This window comes from Herpailurus yagouaroundi, unplaced genomic scaffold (genome assembly GCF_014898765.1).
Source record: "Herpailurus yagouaroundi ecotype Mexico unplaced genomic scaffold, PumYag 186, whole genome shotgun sequence".
In the NCBI taxonomy this organism is placed as follows: domain Eukaryota; kingdom Metazoa; phylum Chordata; class Mammalia; order Carnivora; family Felidae; genus Herpailurus; species Herpailurus yagouaroundi.
The window spans coordinates 15,443,008-15,464,053 of record NW_024412417.1 but is presented as its reverse complement, the minus strand read 5'-3'; the positions used below and the strand labels follow the sequence as shown (position 1 = coordinate 15,464,053).

General features: G+C 42.5%; 1 protein-coding gene across 2 annotated transcripts in view; it reads left to right on the top strand.

Moving 5' to 3' along the window:
• The window catches only part of DPYS (dihydropyrimidinase), an 80,172-nt gene extending 59,463 nt beyond the window's left edge, over nucleotides 1-20,709 (top strand). Inside the window, exons 8-10 of one of the 2 annotated variants that reach the window (XM_040494225.1) lie at nucleotides 7,218-7,425; nucleotides 18,678-18,808; nucleotides 20,306-20,709. In XM_040494225.1, the coding sequence (XP_040350159.1) occupies nucleotides 7,218-7,425; nucleotides 18,678-18,794 (325 nt within the window). In that variant the 3' untranslated portion in view covers nucleotides 18,795-18,808; nucleotides 20,306-20,709. The remainder of the gene's footprint in view (nucleotides 1-7,217; nucleotides 7,426-18,677; nucleotides 18,809-20,305) is intronic. The other variant, XM_040494226.1, reaches the window with a different exon arrangement.
• Nucleotides 20,710-21,046: the final 337 nt, after the last annotated feature.

The window sequence follows — 21,046 nt, the reverse complement described above, 5'->3', positions numbered from 1 at the left end:
ATGGAACATACATCCTAGAATCATGCTAGCTTTTGCTGATTCACATTCAGTTCCTGTTCCTTTAAGACACTAAATTATTTTCAGTTGCCCACCTTCTGAAAACTAGTGTATAGGACATGAAATATTTATGTTAAGTAATAATATAGAAATTTACTAATAAGTTATTTTCAGATAAACAAATGTGTATATAAAATGCCTTCTATTTGCTCAGTGCTGTGTGAGACACAGGAAGTGAAAGATGTGATACCTACTTCCAAGGTCAACTTTCCAGTGTCCAAATTCAGTCTCTCTAACCACAATCCACACCACCATTTGTGACCTATACGATATAAGTTCAAAGACAAAATAGCAGGGCTACCTGGTGGGTTTATTTCTTTAAGTCAATGTTGGGGAGTTTTTGGAACTTGCATTAAATGTCTTGTCATCCATTGAGCACCAATACAGTTCCAAGTTATTGTCCAATTTAGATTTAATAACGTGGCTGAAGCAATTCCCATTTTCTCTTCTGTGGGAGGCAGGTGGAAAAGTCTGAATAGAGGGTGGAAGATTGATGGGTGCAGTGAGCAGCAATTTTGCTTAATAATGACAATGTACTTGAAGTAGCACCATTTAGCATTTCCAGAGATGTGGCTGCTTTGCCCCCCATTTATATAACTTGTCAGGTCCAGGAAATTGACAGAAGAGGTAGTTTGAAATAGACAGTTGGAACACATGTCAAAAAAATATCTTGTATCGTGATCACATTGAGAATGACCGGCCAATTTTGGTTTAAGAACTTTTCTAATAGCGTACCGAATCCCTTGCTGCTAAATGGAAAACAAACTAAGAATCATCAGGATGTATGGAACGAGTTGCTTCTCATTTGTTTTCTGGTTGATGAAAAAATGCTTTCGTTGATTGCCCGCTGTCTAGGTGGCTTCCCATAAAGCTTTCAAGGACAATATTGTCTAGAGGCTAAGACCTCAACGTTTTATCTCACCTGACCTACATGAACTGTGCAGTGTGGGGTGAATTATATAAACCTTTTTGCATCTCATCTTCCTCACTTAATTGCACGGGAGTAATAATAGCACTCACTTCACAGTGTTGAGATTTAACGATGATTATTCTTTCATGTGATACATGAGGTGTCATATAACCCAATGTAAAGACATGAGGTGTATTTTTAAAGAAGCCGCTAAGCGACCTGATGAGACTTTTAAAAACTTTTTTGGGCTCTCATGGTGACCTGATAAGAATGCACTCGTGCCACAGACAGAATGGCTGAGTTGGAGAAAATGTAACAAAATAAACAAGTCATTTCTCTGGGGCCAAGAAGACCCACGTTGCTCTCAGAAATTCTCTTCCTCTCCAGTGTTCTCTCTGAATGCACATCGACGGGGCTGCAGTCTCCTGCAGGCTTTGCTTCAGTGATTTTCTCATCTATAACCGCACGCGGCTCTTTGATAGAAAGCTATTTGCAAAGGGACAGAATGTTTTTCCGCAGCTGTGATGTGAGTGGTATCAAAGTTATTGACTAAGTTGGAAAATAGCTTAATGTTATCTTCAGGGCTTCTGCTTCCCTGCCGGCTTGAGCCTTGGAGATGTGTATAATTGGGACTCAGTAAGACAACCTTGACACCCCTCTGCAGAGAGACGTGCCCTTTGATACAGGCTCAAAGCGAGCTTGACAAAGAGCAGCTTTTCCCTCGGGGCAGAGTGACCACTGAGAACACCCTTCCTGTGAATCTGCTAATGAAGAGGCAAAGACCCAGGAACCCCATCCTCCCTTACCAGCTGGGAAGGTTTTAATCATTCCTACCCTTCCTGCCACCACCCAGACGGGCCAACAGCCTAGCCATCCAATCAGTAATTACAGAGAAGAGATTTCTCACAAATGCTAGTCTCCTGAGCTACCTGGCATATTGTTAAATTTGAAAAAATATTTGATGATAAATCTTGCAGCTCTTTGGTTTTGCTTACAAATGGAATCAGAGCATCGTCCCACATCTGCATCTGTTCTGCAGACACATTTGGTTGAACGTAGCTTCTAGGTTCCTTCTGAATCACAGAATTTTTTAACTTTGCCCCGGAGATATCCATGGGCTCTTTGTTAAGGGAATTACTCTCCAAGGGACAAAGTCTTTATAAGTCGGAATCTTTGGCTGCAAATCATAGTGACCAACTTGCTGTCACTTAAGCAAAGGCACACTCTGTGGGAAGGCTATGAGGAGCTTACAGACCAAAAGAACAGTCAATGCTGTGGGCTCTGGAAGGGTGGAGCCTGGCCAGGGCAGCCTTGGACAGCCTACAGCGTGAATTGGTTTGCCATCAGGATTGTACCCACCAATCACTTTTAATTTTTGTGGTCACTCGCCAATGATTCAGGTTACTAGGAAACAAAAGGCAATTGCCCATCCCTTGCTTAGGTAAGAACAGGGCACCATATCTAACTGTCTTACCAGATTATCTCTAATGAGGGAGAGAGACGCCTTAGAGAAAAATGGGGGTGCTGACACCAGAGGAAGGGAGAATGAAAGCCAAGGGACAAAATGACAGTGCTTGCTACCCTGCATTTCTCAGGACGGGATTATTTGTGTGGCCTACTTAAGAGCCAGATGCACCTCCAACTTCCATGACACCTGCTCCAACTTATCTCACAGTGTTGCTGAACCTTACAACGATGATGAATGAGTCCATTGACTCAATCTCTCGTTTAGTCTGGGTACCTCCATTCTTGCTTTCTTTCAAAATGGTCTCTCGGTGTTCCACGCACTGCCAACCCACCGGGTGACATGAGATCTGCCAGCTTTGTAAGGGAGGATAAATGAGTCTGACTTTGTCTTTCACACCTGGGCTTGGGCTGCATCTGAGGGAGCCCCTTTGATCAACTTATGAAAACCTAGGGAATATTTCATTATTTTTCCATAAAGTTCTAGGAAGAATGGGTCTGCTCCTGTGTCTTGCAGGGCAGTGGCCTGAGTTGGACTTGAAGAGACAGTGCTTAATGCTCACCTCTGCTCAGGATCTGTTACAGAGACAAGACCTGAAGGGCAGTTGGGCTCAGGCTTCATGCTCAAGAAAGGCCTCAGTTTTATACTTTTGAGATTACCACAAACGATTTTTCTAAAAGTTCCAGAAATACACTGCAAATATTGAAAAAAAAAAAAGATGTATCTGGTGAAGTTCTTACTGCAACCAGGAGAAATCTACTCTAGATAGTAAAACAAAAGGGAAATGTATTAAGGGACACTGAGTGGCTCAGAGAATCTCCAGAAGGACCAGAGGACCAGGCTAAGAGACTATACAACCAGGACCAATGCTCTAGGCCTACCACAGGGCAAGAGAGAGCCACGGTGCTGCCCCTGGGCACAGTTCCCATGGATGGCTTCAATGAAACAAGCTTGGACTCTGCTGCTAAACTTCTGTCACAGCTGGCCCTAAAAGCAGGATTTATCTGTCTCCACCCTCACCAACATGAGTTCCTGTGACACCTGCATCCTGAGTCACCAGCTCGCATGCAAAGTCTGGTGCTGGGGCACTATTTTGGAGGAGGCAAGATCTCATAACTGGGCCCCAGTTGCAAAGGAGGCTGGGAAGGCATGTTCTTGGCTTTTGCCTTAACAGAAGGTCTCTGCCTTTAAGGGAGCATGTTCAAAGGAACAACAGGTATCCTCCCAAAGGCAATTGTGTGACTTGGAACTTGTGTTCATTCCATTAATGGACCACATCTCCCATACTGCACAGGTAGTGAATAGATTTTAGATACATTTTGTAATAATTTTACAAATCTTGTGATGATATTGAATTCTATTTTTCTTGAAAACAATGAAATATTGAAATGCACCGCAATTTTTTTTAACCTTCTTATGGCAGCATTACAAATATACCAGTATTCTTAAGTGAGAGTTATTCTGTCCTGTTAGAGGTTCATTCATTATCAAACTGAGTGACCCTTGGGCAAGCTCTCACACAGCTCTAATCCAGCATTATCAACAGGGATGTGGGGTGACAATAGTTACCTGTGAATTTATAACTGTCGGTAATATTGGCATCGCTAAATATTGCTAGGTATGGATGAGCAAGCGTTTCATATGACTTGATAAGATGCAACTAACAATGATAATTATAACAATTTACCTTATGCATTTATTTATGTACTGCTAATGAACTGGTACAGCTCACCAGAAATGTTAAGTAAACAATGAAACTCTGGGATTAGATGTTTCTATCTCATGTAATGTGGTGCTCTATTTCCAAAACACAGTCACGTCCTAGAGGTCGGTGGAGGCAGGAAATAAAACACACAGAAGGAAAATCGTGGCGATTCTTTTTGGTCATTTCATACATATTTATTAAGCACCTACTGTGTGCTGGGGATGAAACAACATGGAGTCAGTCTTAAAGTGTGCACTAGGTAAGAAGAGAGGGTCTTGTCAAGAGATCATTGGATCATTTAGCATTCAGATAGTGCTAAGCCACAGAGGAAGATATTCGGTTTTGCTGGGGGTCATCGGGGTCAGCTTCTGAGGGCCAGGATTCTCTTCCCACCGCCACCCTCCACCACCTGCTTTATTGAAATGTAATCGACATGGCACCGGGATTCTTGAGTGGAGTCTTAGGGAAGGGAGGGGAACAGATGTGAACAGGGAGGAGGGTAATCAGAGTGACGAGAACTGCATGCATCAAGATCCGTAAGTGTGAAAGTTCCTAAAAGACTGGAGAATTGCAGCTCTGGCTGGAAGGCAAGAGTTGGGCGAGGAATGACACCCTGTCAGACACCTTCCGATGTAAAAGTGGAAGCACATTCTTTTTGCTGCTGGTGATACTGCCTAGAATTTACATTTTGTGTTAATTGCACCTCATTTACATAATGCCTTATTACAAAGAATCACTTAGATGCTGCCTAATTGTCTTCTTTCTCTTAGAACCCTTGAGAAAGTCAAGGTCATGACCTTTATTTGTCTGAGGCAGAGAAATCTGATTTGACATTTTGCTGTCACAGACCTTTTGCTTTCATATTTGTTTCTTTTTTTTGCATATTCATTCATTCCCAGCCCACAGAAACACTTTACTTTGTGTGTATCCTTTTGTATTTGTCTACCTGCATATGTATTTTCCTTGTAGATATAATATACATGCTTTGTATAACTTTTTTCCATTTATTATTATGTAATTATCATTTTATTTGCTTCCCTATCATATTCTTAATTGTAGTCTTTCATAGATGCCCAATATTCCACCAGATAGTCATTAGAAAATTGTTATGCTTCAGATTTTGAATAGTTTAGGCAGTACTGCAATGACAGTCTTTGTGTATAGAGCTTATTTCTTCTGTTAGATTATTTCCCTAAGAGCGTCAGTAATTTTTAATTTCCCATCGGGAAAATAGACTTTTATGATTTAGGGCTTCCCCTTTTTTGCCTCCCATTCTTGTATTTCAGTAACCATTTCAGCATGAATTTTTATGCATTTTACTTCCTCCATTTAGTAGCCTTACTAATGCATTCGTCCAGACATTTTTATGTAACATTTTACAAAGCAAGCCGGAGAGTTTCTGCCATCAGTGTAACTGATGCTTAGGAAACCACAGCCCAGACAGACGATGGAAGTATCACAAAGAGACTGTGATGGTCATAAAAACACTTTAACCTGCAGGTTTGAAGCTCCTTTGTATTGTTCCTTAGATTTATTTTGAGTTTGTATCTTTCATCACCAACTCATAACTCATCATAACTCATCCTATTCTTAGTAACCCTTTAAATATTTTATTCATTTTCTTATTTCCTATCAAACATCGCTATTTGATCAGTAGCCCCCCTCCTCCTTAGTGTTGGAAATTATTGTTACTGTGTTCGTATCTACCTCTTATTCATTGTGATCTCTTCAACTTTTCTTTCTATCAGTCCGTTGGTTCTTAAGGCCCCTCTTGGTGGAGTATGAAGGTAACAGGGGAAACAAAGAGGGCTGTAGGAGGTGTTGGGTCGTCCAGATGCGAGATGATGGTGGCATGGGACTTGGGTGGGAGCAGTGGAGAGCTACCCAAGCGGGCAGGTTTGGGATTTCTTTATTTATTTTGGGGGAGGTAGAACCAGTAGGCTTAATGATATCTTGAGGGAGGAGGAAAGGCAGGTGGTGGTATCATTTACTGAGTTGAGAAACTCAAGGGAGAAGCAAACTTGCGTGGGAGTGTGGTGGGAGACATTGAAAATCAAGAATTCTGTTTGGACATGTTAGGGCTGGAAATCATTCCAACCATAGGGTCGGAAACCCAATATCCAGGCCAGCACCATCTCGTTAAATTCTAGGGTGGCAGCACACAAAAGCTCTGAATCTCCCAGCTCCATCCTTCCAGATTAGGGTTGGGGAGCCTTGGGCTGCTGTTCCTTCGACCCAGCCTTGGGGATTTTAGCAAAGAACTTCTCTCAATCTATCTTGAGAGGGCTTATAGAGACTTCTACAGAATTCAGATGATGCTCATGTTATTCACGGCTGCCAGATCACTCCCCCCACCCCCGCCCCTTCCCACCAAATGAGATTTAGGGAAGAAGTCACCCAACTTTCAAGGATCCAGCCTGGAAGTCATCGATCATATTGTATAAGATGGAACGTACTAATAAACTACTAAGAATAATGATGAATATACAAATAGATGACATAGACCGTGCTAAGCGATTATATTCTAACATGCTTTGTTATTTTTATTATCTCAAATTTTTCAAGTTTTGCCTCAGACAAGGGAAAGAAATTCCAGATACAATTTTCCTTGATAACGACCAAGTTCAATTTGACAACTACCGATTTCTGATTCCCTCTGGGAAAGGAGGGACAGGGATGGGATTTGGGGAGTGGGAATGAAGAAGCCTCAGATGCATCTGCCAAAAGTTAAGCTTCTGTAAAGCTGGGTGGGTACTGAATCAGTGTGTTCATCAGACTCATGCGTGTTGTAAAAATTAATTTAAAAATCTAACCGTGAGAGACAATATCTTCCTTTCACCCACTTCATCCTCATTAATCACCATAAGGAGTGATCTATTGGATTTTTCTCTCAGAAAATGTAATTACTTTGTAATGAAATGTTAATGCTATGTTCTATTCTTGAAGTTGCTTGTTCAAATGATAAAGCTTAATACGGCTTAATAGAGTTGCTAAATTTTCTTCTAAAGTCATTCTTTGAATATTTTATATTTGTCAGATGAGCTGGTGGTGATCTGGAGGGTCTTTGTCTTTACAAACAGGACTATTTCGGCAAGAACTCATCATCAGGCTGTTAACTTCAATATCTTCGAGGGCATGGTTTGCCACGGGGTGCCCCTTGTGACCATTTCCAGAGGCAAAGTGGTGTATGAAGCTGGAGTTCTTAGTGTCACAGCAGGAGATGGAAAGTTTATTCCTCGCAAACCATTTGCTGAGTATATTTACAAGCGGATCAAGCAGCGAGACCAGGTGAGTTGTGCAGAAATAGGTTATGACCGGGGGCTGAACCGTCACCTGTTTCTGGATGTTGTTTTTGGCGTTTTCACATATGCTCGCCTTAACACATTCTTGGGAGTCAGGATTGAGAGGAGAGGTTCCAGCTAAATTCCAGTTTTCTAAGAGAGAATCATTATTGGATGTATGCATTTTCCCTTGAAGATAGGTGTATCTACCGAGGATTTCCTCATGGACCAAGTCACTTTTCCCCAGGCAGATTCAGGGTCTCTGGGGACTTTTGGCAATTGTGTTAGTCGGCGTCCTCTAGGAAGCGGATACTCATGTTTTTATTAGGGGAAACACCTGTGTGAGAAGATTGGAGGGAGTCAGAAAATGCTGGGAGAGCCTTCAGACTGAAATTCAAGTCTGACTCTGGTGAAGGACCGAGAAAAAAGAAAGGAAGCATCCTAGTCTGCCATTCAATCTAAGATAGGTTGAGCAAGTCCTTGGGCAGACCTTGAACGAAGTCTCCTGTCAACCAGCTACATGGCATGCTGTCTTTGGCTGGGAGCAGCTATGGGAGGCGTGGCCTGTGTGCAAAATGGAGGTGGAGTTTGGAGCTTAGCAATGAACAGTGCTTAGCAATGAATGGTGCTTCAAAAAATTACACTCCTTGTAGTTGAATGTATGAAAGCTCATTTTAATGGCCATGAGAGCAGTGGTGGAGTTTTGAGCAGGTAGATCTAAATATGAATTCTACCTTGGCCTTCTGTTTCCTAGCTATGTGGCCAACAGCAAGATCTCTCATCCTTCTGCTCAGTTGTCTGATCTAGAGAAAGGCAACATTTCCTCCTTAACAAATTGCTAAGACTGAAATAAGAGTTTTAAATATGAGGCACATAGTATGGGTCAAATGTTAGTTCTGTCTCTTTGTTTTCCTCTTTTGATGACCAAATCTATGACAAAGTTTCCCTACATCTTTGTTTGTAATAAATGTATAAAAGAAACATTTGTTCTTAATGTATCATGGGTGTTTATACCTTTGTTTACACTGTTTTAAAAATTCATTTTACTAAATACACTAACATGTCAGAAAATTTCAAATGAAAACCATATAAATTGCTAGACTTGGGGGGTCGGGGAGGCAACCTGTGCCCTCGACCCCACGTGAGGACGATAGGCCGTGGCTGGATGCCCGAGATCTTCTAAGACTGCCTTTCTGGTTTTTACTCACTAGGCTTCACTCACTGTGTTCCTCATCTGGCCTAGAGACAGTAGAGTTTGAAACCCTTGGATCAATTCTAAGGCTTCTCTCTCTTCTTTCCATTTTAAAATATATTTCTATTTTTCCAAAGTTCTCTGGCTGTTTTTCAATGCATTCCATTTGGATCATGTAGTCTGTTTGATTTTTCCTCTTATGTCTTGTGAGAAATTTTTTACTTGTGGATTCTCAGAGTCCCTTATACAAGATTCATCCTGTTTTGTTTGATGTTTTTCTTTTAACACTTCCTAAAGCTTTGATTAAGTAAACAGGCACTCTAGAATGTTTTAAATTCTCAGGGTGCCATAGTTCTTTATATACTGTATTTTAGTCAAAATGTTTAAGATTACAGTTCATTTTGCTAGGGTTAATTTGTAAATGTTGACATTGACAGGTACCAGGTAGATAGTGACTGTAAGAATCCCCTGTGTTTCTGACCACGTTTGTGATAGATAATAGCAATACTAACATTTACTGATGCTAACTGAATGCAAGTCAGGGCATGAGTTCTTTCACTGTAAAATTCTGTGAGGGAAGGAGCTATTATTTTCCCCCATTTTAAAGATTAGGAAACAAGCTTTAGAAATTAAGACACTGATCCAGGTCATACAGCTCGTATACGGTAGGGCCAGAACATAAACTCTGGTTGTCTGACTCCAAAAACTGTACAGGTGAGCAATGAACGATATTGTAAATCATAAAGATTGAGTTAAATGAGTTAATGGGAGACAAATGATTCAACATTTGGTTTGGAAAACAATAGTCTCTCAAAAACTAATCTGAATTGGAGACATTGTTGGCAGCTAATGCATTCACGAAGCTGTAATAGTAATCCAAGGTATGAGCAGAAAGGGATTGGGTTAGGGAACCATAAGGAGGCCGAATCAGCAGAACTGGGTGATAGGTTAGGTCGCATGTGAATTGGATTCAAGACAGCATCAGCGCCAATGCTCGCCAACAGGGGCACTAGACTAACCGGGAACGCCTGATAGACTGTATTTAAATGGCTGACGTTACCTAAGTTGTCTTCTTGTAGAGAAAATGTTTGAGGCAGCAGAGATCACCAAATGACTGGTGTCATCAATTCTCCTTTCCAAATTGTCATTTTAGGGTTTGTTGGCAAAATTCTTATCAACTTCCCTTTTCAAGAGTTTACTTTGTTTGTGAGTCATCTTAGTTTCTTAATATTTTCTTCTGATATCACCAACTTTTTAAAAAAATTTTTATTGTTTATTTATTTTTGAAACACAGAGAGATGGAGTGTGAGTGGGGGAAGGGCAGAGAGAAAGGGAGACACAGAATCTGAAGCAGGCTCCAGGCTCTGAGCTGTCAGCACAGAGCCCGATGCGGGGCTTGAACCCACGGACTGTGAGATTCATGACCTGAGCTGGAGTGGGGTGCTTAACCTACTGAACGACCCAGGCACCCCTGATATCACCAACTTTTAAGGCATTCAAGGGCATTATTGTTTTTGCAGTAACAATAGGTGATAGCTGTTATCATTATTGTCATGTGCTATTCTGAGCACTTACTATCTGCCAGGCACCGTACTAGATGGTTTACAGTCATTATTTTACTCAACCTGAATAATAAGTCATATGGTAGGTATTATCAACCTCATTTTACAAAATAGAAAGCTGAGTCTCAGCAAGATTAAATAACTTCCCTGTGATAAGCAGTAAGTAAACGTAAGAGCCAGGATTTGTAACATGGCCTTTCTGATTCCCGCTGTATCATGGGACCTCCATACAGCAAGAAAAGAGAAGAAAGTGATTGTGAAACTCAAAGTGTGGGGAAACTCATTATTTTGGAAAACGGTGGTGTGGGAAAAATATCAAATAAAATGGATAAAATGAGGTTTGAAGGTTGCCTGGAGACATTTCAAACATTTTTTTCTCTCCATGAAGCAAAGATAATTTTATAGAAGAAAAATATCACACTAAGGTTAATAAAGAGAGTTGTTAGGCATTCTAGTTTTAAATTCACATTAGGTTATTAGAGCCCTTGCTTTGGTTTCCATTTAAAATATTCTGGTTATTTTTGTAAGGATAGGAGTCTGAAGGTAAGCAGAAAAGTAAGAAAATGAATCCCTTACCCTTCTGGACTCCCAAAGAACAGATGGTAGAGACACATCAGCTTTTGCCTGCTCCATAACTTGGCTGACTTGGCTGGAGTGTTGGTTCCTTAAGGACACCATCTTATATTCTCATGCCCAGTACTTGGTACATAGTAAGAATTTGATGCATAAACAAACTGCAGGGGCATCTGGAGGGCTCGGTTGGTTAAGCATCCGACTTCGGCTCAGGTCATGATCTTGCGGTTCACGAGTTTGAGCCCTGCATCGGGCTCTGTGCTGACAGTTTGGAACCTGCTTCAGATCCTCTTTCTCCCTCTGTTTCTGCCCCTCCCCCACTCATGCTCTGTCTCTCTCTGTAAAAAATAAACATTAAAAAATGTTTAAAAATAAAAAAAAAACTGCAAACAGAAAGAGCAAAGACTATAGTTTTAAAGGTCTTAGAAAAAATTTTAAATCAACTTACCCAGGAGATTGCCCCCTGACTCACCCCAAATTGTGGAATTATCTGTGAGCTTGATTCTTGTCCATGAGTTTATTACTTAACAAAAGTTACCAGCATCATGCCATGCACCTACCACTGTTATCAGATACAGTAAGGAATTTCAAAGGAAAGAAACAACATTTTTATCCAATTTGACAGCTTTTGGGAATTGTTACTTTATTTTAACATTTAAGCAGCTGATCCTTAAGGGAAAAAAATTTAAATCAGAAGATGAGGCATCAAACTATTTGATAAATATAACATAATAAAATATATATTACAATATTTTATAAAAAGTCACTTAACTGACTCTTGGGGGATGAAGGAAGGAGAAAAAAAAAAAGAGTAACACAACTTAGATGTTCAAGAGCATCTGGAAAGAATAAAATCAACTTACATACTGTTAATTCCTTACCCCCAAAAATATAGCTCGTGAAACTCAAATGAATTACTTTTTCTAGAATTTTTTGTGTGTTTAGACTTGTAATTTTCACCCAAATTTGGAAGTACAGAGTTGCTTTAAGTCATCTCTTTTTCTCTTTTTTTCAGTATTAAGCAACCCAATCTATTCTGGGAAATCAGGGTCACATTGCATTTTATAGAGAAACAGGAATAGCTTCACGGAGCAATGCATGGCTTCAGAGTTGTGCCAAAGCTTTGAAACTTTTAAAGCTTTGCAACAATAAGCATAATTTGCCTTTTAGATAAGATAAAATTGAATGGATGGCTGATCTGGTCCTTGAAATGAGTGTTCTCCACTTCTGCAGGAACAGTTTGTCAACATCTTTCTCAATGTGGTAGCTCAGAGAAAATAATTTAAGGGATGTCGGTAACTACCACGTAGCCTCATTTCCTCAGATTGATTGTTAATAATAATCAAAGGTGATACCTCCGTTGGAGTCGGCTCATTTTGGTTCATGAGAGACATTTGTGTGTGCCTCTTCCCAGCTTCTCATTCAGTGACGTCACTTCAGTAGCCTGAAATCTGCTATGGTGGGAGCATTTACACCCCAGAAATAGGCAGGTGCTATAAATCAGGGCTTTGGGGGGGGGTGCTGAGAAAAGGGAAGGCAGCGCTGGTTGTTGACATTGACCAGTGCACCACTGTATACGGGGGCTTCCTAAATACTCTCTTTTTGCGCTTTAACCACTCAGCATTTATTCAGTAAATATTTATTGATAACCAATTATGTGCCTGGCATAGTTTAATCCTTACAGCCTTTTGAGGCAAGTAGTGGTATTCCAATTTTATAAAGGAAGAAACTGAGGCATTTTTTTAAGTTTATTTACTTATTTTGAGAGAGGCTGAGACAACATGAGCAGAGGAGGGGCAGAAAGAGAGAGAGAGAGGGAGAGAGTTCCAAGCATGCTCCGCCCTATGAGTGCAGAGCCCGACGTGGGGCTTGAACTCACAAAACCATGAGATCATGACCTAAACCGAAATCAAGAGTTTGACCCTTAACTGACTGAGTCACAAGGTGTCCCAGAATCAGAGTCTTAAGGAGGTCACATAGTTACTAAGTGGCCACCTTAGAACCCAGACCCAGATTTTTCTACCTCCAAAGCCAATCCCCTTAGCCTCTATTGCTGCAATGTACTGATCAGGAAGTTTTACTCCCCCCGCCCCACACAAAGCCACCTGCCCCCATCCTCAGAATGTCACCCCCTACTCTGCCTTCCTGTACATGGCGTTCACTTACCCTCAGGCTGGCAAACTTATTACCAGAGGAACCATCCCTGAAATAAGAGGGCCCAGCTTTGTCACATTGTCCTTGGGAAATAGCTCAGCAGATATGTTGAAGGTTAAATGGAAATAATTGGTGGATTGCAAAATGTTTTCGAAATGCAGGTTTTCACTGTTATAGGTCATCTCTAATGAACCTAGGGGTTCCTCGTGCCATAGGGATTCACAGCCCCTGAAGGGCTCAGTTCAATGTGTGCTGAGTGTTCACCAGACAGGCATGGACTTCATTTGCTGCTCATTTGGACTGCTAAGTATTGGGTCAGTACCTGCTGTTTGGAATCTGGAAATTCTGTTGTCTCAATTGATATTTTAGTTTCTTAGTCTCCATGGTTGGCATGGTATCAGAGCTTCCTCTGGGGCCCAGGATTCTTCTCCATTGGTCTTCCTAGTCTCAGAAAAGCTAGCATCCCAGCACACAACTCTCTGCAAACAATACAATTACATTTTCTATCAACTTACAACTTCCTGTTTCCCGTGGTCAGCTAACCAAAAAGCATTTCTGCAATTACACGTGTATAATAATGATGATTGCGATTAATATTTATTCATAGTGCTGCACATTGTGATATAGTTCTCTTTTTTGTCTATTAACTCATCATAATGACAGTCATCATTAAATGCTGTAAACCTTGGGGCGCCTGGGTGGCGCAGTCGGTTAAGCGTCCGACTTCAGCCAGGTCACGATCTCACAGTCCGTGAGTTCGAGCCCCGCGTCGGGCTCTGGGCTGATGGCTCAGAGCCTGGAGCCTGTTTCCGATTCTGTGTCTCCCTCTCTCTCTGCCCCTCCCCCGTTCATGCTCTGTCTCTCTCTGTCCCAAAAATAAATAAACGTTGAAAAAAAAAATTAAAAAAAAAAATGCTGTAAACCTTGAACTTTACCAACGCAAGCCACCAGCACCCTGCCAGACGAGGTGCCACCTGTGATCCCTATATTACCTAAGAGAGCCTCTCACACAGTTTTACCCTCGAGCCACTTTATTGGATTGTGATATCATCAGGATGGAAAGATCTGGTGGTGGGTGAAATCATTGGATTTTGACCCACCTGTACTGAGGGGAACAGATGCCACAACCCAGTTCAGCCCTCTGAAGGTGCATTCTCAGGACACTAGTCTCACACTAGTCTCTCTCTCTCTCTCTCTTTTTCTCTCTCTCTCTCTTTAGGACACCAGTCTCTTGAGGTGCACCTTGAGAAAGGTGTCACATAATTTTAGATAAGGCTGCTCTCAGACTGATTCTATTGCCCAATATCATACAAAAAGTTCTAAGAAGTCCTACAGTTAAGAAACCTTTCATTTAACAAATATTTCTTGAGAACCAGGTACTATCCTAGGCCCTGGGGAAACAGGCGTAATATAACACCAGTGTTCGTTCTCAAAGACCTTAAATCCTATTTCCCTTTCACCTACAGTTCCTTGTGCCTAAGTTCCAGTTTTGCTAGAGACACTTATTACATCCCCCTGCGATGAGGTCTATTAGCCACTTGAACAAAGGAGTCTGGAGATTAGGAGAGATCAGGGCTGCAACTAAAATTTGGGAATCGCAACATGTAGATTTAAAACCATAAGTCTGAGGCCACCGAGAAGAAGAAAGGGGGCTTGAGATAGAGCTCTGGGACTGCCAACCTTCAGAGGTTGAGGAGCAGAGGAGCCAGCAAAGGAGCCTGAGAAAGGGGCCGGTGAGGTAGGAAGGAAACCAGGAGAACATGGAGGAGAGAAGGCAAGCAGAGAAGAGACCTGCCCTCTTTGTTCAATCCAGAGCCCTCTGTTTCTTTGTCCGGCTCTTCCATAAATGTCCGCGAAGAATTAGGTATGGGTTTAACTGGGAGACTCAGGACGGAGTCCGTGTTAATCGCTGTGCTCATCTGAGATCCTAGGGAACGAAACCCACTTTATTTTGGACCCCACCACTTAGGGTAACCCATGAGCATGACACATTGGTCTCACCAGACGCTAGGGGCCATGTCAGGGCAGGGCACTTCACACTTCAGATGGAGATCTGTTATTGTCACTAGAGAGAAGTAACACGAGTTGTGGGTTGGGTCTACTGAGAGAAAACACATGTGCAACTGAACTTCTGAATAACACAGTGACGGCTTGAGATTTTGCAGGACGAGTGCCATCACTCTCTGTTTTGTCACAGTGAATATCTACTAAGGTTCTGAAATAGACGGAGTGCAATGCCAGGGGCAATAGGCAGTACAAAGATGAACAAGATGTGGGGCTAGCATTAAAGAGTTTATGTAACCCACCTCTAAGGATAAGAAGATTTTACAAGGTGAAAGTACTGGGAGGCTTGGCACCAGAACTTGAATTGTCTTTGATTTCTGTCAAATCATCTACCAAAGCGGAAGGCTGTGAGGTGTGGAGCAGCAAAGCCTCCCCAGAAAGGGCCGGTTTGTCTCTGAGGCGGCGGCGTGGGCAGGAGTGGTTAATGCCCCACGGCAGTTCTGGTGGGAAATCGTGCCCTGCCTACCCAGAGCCTCAGAGGCAGATACAGAGCAGGACCACGTGCAGATTAGACCTGGCCAGTCAGGTCAGAGATACATGGTGGCCACTGTGACCAGAGTGACCAGCAAGGCTACGAGGGGCCTAGTGGCACTGCTAGTGAAGTGACTGAGCAGCCAGAAGGTGGTCCGTGGACAACCAGGTGAGCTGAGGCCTGCCCACAGGAGACAGTCGGCCAAAGAGGAAGGGCAGCCTAGAGAACAGATAAACGGCGAAACACAGCAAAGGAGTGTGAGGGAAACGGAGTTACCCCAGGCCAGGATGACCCACACAAAGAGGAGACAAAGCTCAGATGGGGATCTCCTTCCCATCATACCCTGGGCAGAAATTGATCAACTGTGTATTGAGTACTTGCTATGGAAAAAACAGAGCAGTACCCCAGCCCCGAATCTGCTGGAAGGGATAGATGAGTAAACAGATAATTACAGGAAACTATGGTAAACAGGATGGTGGATGTGTCAGGGAGGGCTAAAGCATCCTGGACGGACAATCCTCTGGACTTGAGTTAGAGAAGATAAATCAGAGATATTTAGGCCAAGGAGGTGGTAATGCCAGCATGGGCGAGGTCTAGCCCTGGCAGGAGGATCTGGGAAGGACACTGGTCATCTGTTGAGTCTCGTGATCCCCACCAAGTCTGCAGCTGGGGTCAGGGAAGGATCCTCCAAGGGACTGATCAGGTTGTGAAGCAAGCCCACCCCTGAATGAGGAGGACTGTGCCTGGGCGTAATGGCTCTGCTTAAATCACTGCTTTTAGCCACCCCTTCCCAGGAAGGAGTCCAGGAGAGACAAAAAGGTAATAGCTGAAAACCACAAGCAGTGAAGTTTCAAAGGAACTGTTGGGTGAAGAGGGAGACAGAGTGTGGCTGATGAAGGGCACGCAGCATGAAGGCAGGTGACACAAAGATCTGCCCACTTATGTCACTTTTTCCAGGGGATCTTAGCTGTGGAAAAGGCTGATGATGGAATTGAACTATGCCACAGGTTTTACTGAGTGCCAGTGCTAACAGAAAAGAGAGAAAGGTGGGGCGCCTGGGTGGCGCAGTCGGTTAAGCGTCCGACTTCAACCAGGTCACGATCTCGCGGTCCGGGAGTTCGAGCCCCGCGTCAGGCTCTGGGCTGATGGCTGATGGCTCAGAGCCTGGAGCCTGTTTCTGATTCTGTGTCTCCCTCTCTCTCTCTGCCCCTCCCCCGTTCATGCTCTGTCTCTGTCCCAAAAATAAATAAACGTTGAAAAAAAAAAAAAAAAACATTGTTAAAAAAAAAAGAAAAGAGAGAAAGGAAAGACCCTTCCGACTGTAGGCAACATAGGGACATGAATCCTGGTTTTCCTAGCTAGTTCTTTTTTTCAACGTTTATTTATTTATTTTTGAGAGAGACAAAGAGCACACGTACAAGTGGGGGAGGGGCAGGGAGAGAGGGAGAGAGAATCCAAAGCAGACTCCATGCTGTCAGTGCAGAGCCTGATGCAGGGCTTGAACCCCCGAACCGTGTGATCATGACCTGAGCCAAAACCAAGTCGCTTAACCGACTGAGCCATCCAGGCGCCCTGTTATTAGCCAGTTCTGATGATGCCCGTTAATTATGTTTAGTTCCCTTTACAGTCTCAGTCGTGTTTGGATTCAATTACATGGTCAGCCAAGATTTAAGTGATACATAACAGTCTGACTTGGAAAGTAAACCAGGAGAGGAAAAAACATGAAGACCTCCCTGAAAGGTCATAGAGTGGGACAGTAAGTAGGTGTAAAGTTTCAGGTGTGTGGCTTAGCTCCAGGTAACACAAGGTCCAGGGGCTGGGTGGCAGAAATAGGAAGTTGGTCCTTCATTTCTTGGTGTCGATGTTCCTCAAGATGACAACAGGATCCAGGGCAAAGTAAAGGACAGAGATAGTCAAAATGAACGTCCAGCAAAGCATCCAACCAGACACAGAAAACGGACAGAGGCTGGGACTGGCGAGCGGAGGGCAGGGGTCCCCCCTTCACATCCCCTAAGTGCTCTGTGTGTGTCCTGACACTACACTTCAAATGTCACAGCTGTAGGGACGGTCTCTGTGTTGCTCTTTGTTTTGTCCTCTGTGCCTGGCAAAACATCTGGGACTGTGTGTGTTCAATAAATATCCATAAAATGAAGGAAGGTAACGCTTTGTATCTGGGAAATGGCTTTCATTCCCTCCGTTTCCTGGATGAGTGAGTAGGCCTATCTGGCTCATTTGGCAAAGCTAGAACTCAAACATAGGGCCAGTGTCTGGCAGAGCCCACATTGTTGATCACCACAGTATATTGGTTTTGGTGGTCAAAACAAGGCAAATGTTGTTGGAGGGGGGGATCTACATACTTATGTGTACACACATACTTATTTATTAAGAGCTTATTCTACACTAGGCATTATTCTAAATGATTTACTTATTTTTAATCCTCTCCCAACCACCCCCAAAAGCCGGTGCTGTTAAAACTGAGGCAGCAGGAATACAGTGTTCAGTAACATGCCCAAACAGTCTGGTTTCAGAGCCCATGCCCTTAATCACTGTGGCTTGCTGCCTCTTGACTTGCCAGTGAATTTGTGTCCATGTTTATAAACAGTGTGACTTATTTCTTGTGAATGCCTTTGTTTATCCAGTCCAGATTTCTAAACTCTGAGCAAGCACTGAATTAACTCAAGCTGAATCCAGCCGGCGGGTTCTGCTCTCAGCGGGCCACCCGAGAGGTGTAGTTAGAGATGTGAGATTCTGTGGACAGCCTGTTACACACAGGGGCAAGTGAGAAAATGAGAAAACACATACACAGATTGCTAGACTCAGAAGAAAATGCTCAGAGTCTTGGGAGAGGTACCACAAAGCTAGGAATATAGATGTCTAAGATTGAAATGAGAAGGAAAGGTAGAATGTCCGAAGGACCATGAGGTGGTTAATACAACCAGAAGGGTGTGGGGATGGGGTAGAGGCTCCAATTTAAGTTTCAGTGAAAAGAACAATCAGAGCGTGCTTCCTGGGTCTTTGTTGGACACCGATTAGCGCCAGCAAAGAGTGGGGCACAGCTCAGGTACTTGAGGTTGCCAGGAACTTCAGTGAAAGGGCAAGGGGCGGGAGGCACATGAGAGGTAAATTAGCAAGATTCGTTTTGCTCTCGCTAAGATTCGTTTTGCTCATTAAGGGAGCTGCACTTAGCTTTGAATTCAGGAAATCAGTAAACCATAAGAGGAAAATGAACTGTTCTGTTTCAGACTTGCACACCTACCCCTGTGGAGCGTGAACCCTACAAGGGAGAAGTCGTCACACTGAAAACTAGAGAGACAAAAGAAGACGCCGCAGCAGGGACCAGGAAACAGGCCCACCCCTGAGCTGGGTGCTGTGGGTAAGGGACGGTGGGCAGAGAAAGTATTCCTGCATGAAATCAGCAGCTCTGTCTTCATAAGCTTTTGAAGAGTCCAAGGTCAATGTCAAAGGCTTCAAAGTGACAAAAGACTCAAGGACAGGTTAGCTAAGGGAAGACTGATAAAAGACCTGTTAACACAGAACACTTAGTTGAGCCTGCAGATTGAAGAAGGCCTTGGTCTATTTCGAGATTTATTCTCTGAGATGTTAGGAAACACTCAGCAAAGCCTTGAAGTATCAAATGTGAGCAAGAGGCAGATAGACGGGTAGCATACAGAGGGACCTGTTAGTGAGGAAATTTGACACGTCTTAAAACAGTGTAATTTTGTGGTCAAAATTTATAAACTATTTAATTAGGATCTTATCTAGAAAACAAATCTTCGTATTGTAAATGCAATTATGTTCTAGAACTTAGAATGAATGAAAAAAATAAATCAAATGTTGCTTTTGGGTGTATAATTTTTCAGGAAAATTATTTGATAGTCTTTGATGTACTTCACTGCACACTTAATTCTTGGAATAGTATTGTAGATATGGTCATTTTGGAAAAATATTTCAGTGCTTCCTCCGTTTTCCCTTAGTCTTTTGATACCCAGATCTTTCTTTCTTTTCACGTATCTATTGTCACCATTCTTGTCAATTTCTTTCCTTCCTTCTTCCTTCCTCCCTCCCTTCTCTTCCCTTCCCTTCCTCTTCCTTCCTTTCTCCCTCTTTCCTTCCTTCCTTCCTCCCTCCCTCCCTCCCTCTCTCCCTCCCTCCCTTCCTTCCTTCCTTCTTTCCTTTCTTCCTTCCCCCCTTTTCTTTCTTTCTTTCTTTCTTTCTTTCTTTCTTTCTTTCTTTCCTATTATTTTCTGATCCTGCTCTGGCAGCCTCTCTCCAACACCACTTCCACTGGCTTCATGAAATCTGCATGTTTTGCCAGCTTTAAATTTCATTGGGCTCTAATTTTTTTTTAATTTGTGATGTTTTTGGCTGTTTCAACACATAGTGATCTGCAAAAGACTTATACGAGGGGTCGACATGGTAAACGGGGATAGGTGTTTGTGTTAATTGGGACACTGTCAAAGGACTACTTTTATACATACCCACTTAGGAGCTGCACATTTTTACACTAGGACAACCTGTACTTCCCTAAACCCCATGACTTGAATCATCAGGTCCTGTGTACTCTGGGTTATATTCTCTTTATTATGGAGTGCTGTCTTTAACAATGCTATGCAGCCGAAGCTTCAAGTTTTTTGTCATTTCCTGACTATTGGAATTCTTTTTCCAATCCAGGAAGATTGTGTTAAAAATTCAGAGGAAGATTAGCAAGAGGGAGAAATTCTGTTGAATGCTATAACATGCTATTAACATCATTTATAGGAGCAGGATTAGTGTTTACTTTGATTATAGCATTTCTTGGGGGTTAGGCTTGAGTTCTGCATCTCTTTATGAGGGAGAATGTTATACTGAGTTCCTTTTGTTCTGTTCAAAGGTAAAATCAGAGAAAAGAATTCTGCTGTTCCCATCACTGTTAAGTGTCGTCAGCCCGTGGAGAAACAGGCCTCATTTCAACTCCCCAAGATGCTTTTGAAAAAATAATCGCTCAAGGCCTCTTTGATTTCCTTTCAGAAGCAATTGCTGTCTTTCTCACTGTGACTTTGTTGCTGCGTAAGATGGAGGATATAAATGACTATTATTGTGATGGAAAGTCCATGTGAAAATTCACTGATGATACTTTAAAATGCCATCTTTGCTTGTACTGGATTTCTTGCTTTGAAATTTTAAAAATCACTTTCTTGTTTAAGGTTGTTTTAATGGCTACCATTTGTTTAAAAATAGCAAACTCTGTGGTTTTACATCCTATTCTAATTAATAAACATTGAGATCTGCATTTTATATCCTGTTTTCTGGGTCATGTGTATCTTCTAACTTACAGGGTTGAGACTCTGAGAGGTTGGTTGTGATTCAAAAGCACAATTTCCTCTGTAACATCTGTTTCAGTAACTCCTGGAAATCGGATCCCTGAACAAACCTCATGTAATTAAATTGGATACTCAACCTTAGATTAAGTCTGAAGCAAATTATCCAATCACACTGATGAGTGCAGGATTTGGAGGAATTAACAAGAATCAGCATGGCTGAAAGATGCTACAGTGATACCTTCCCTCCCCTATGCTTCCGGGTCTGTCCTGTGATCCTTCTGTGTATGCAGAGAAGCTGAGCTTCTGTTTCT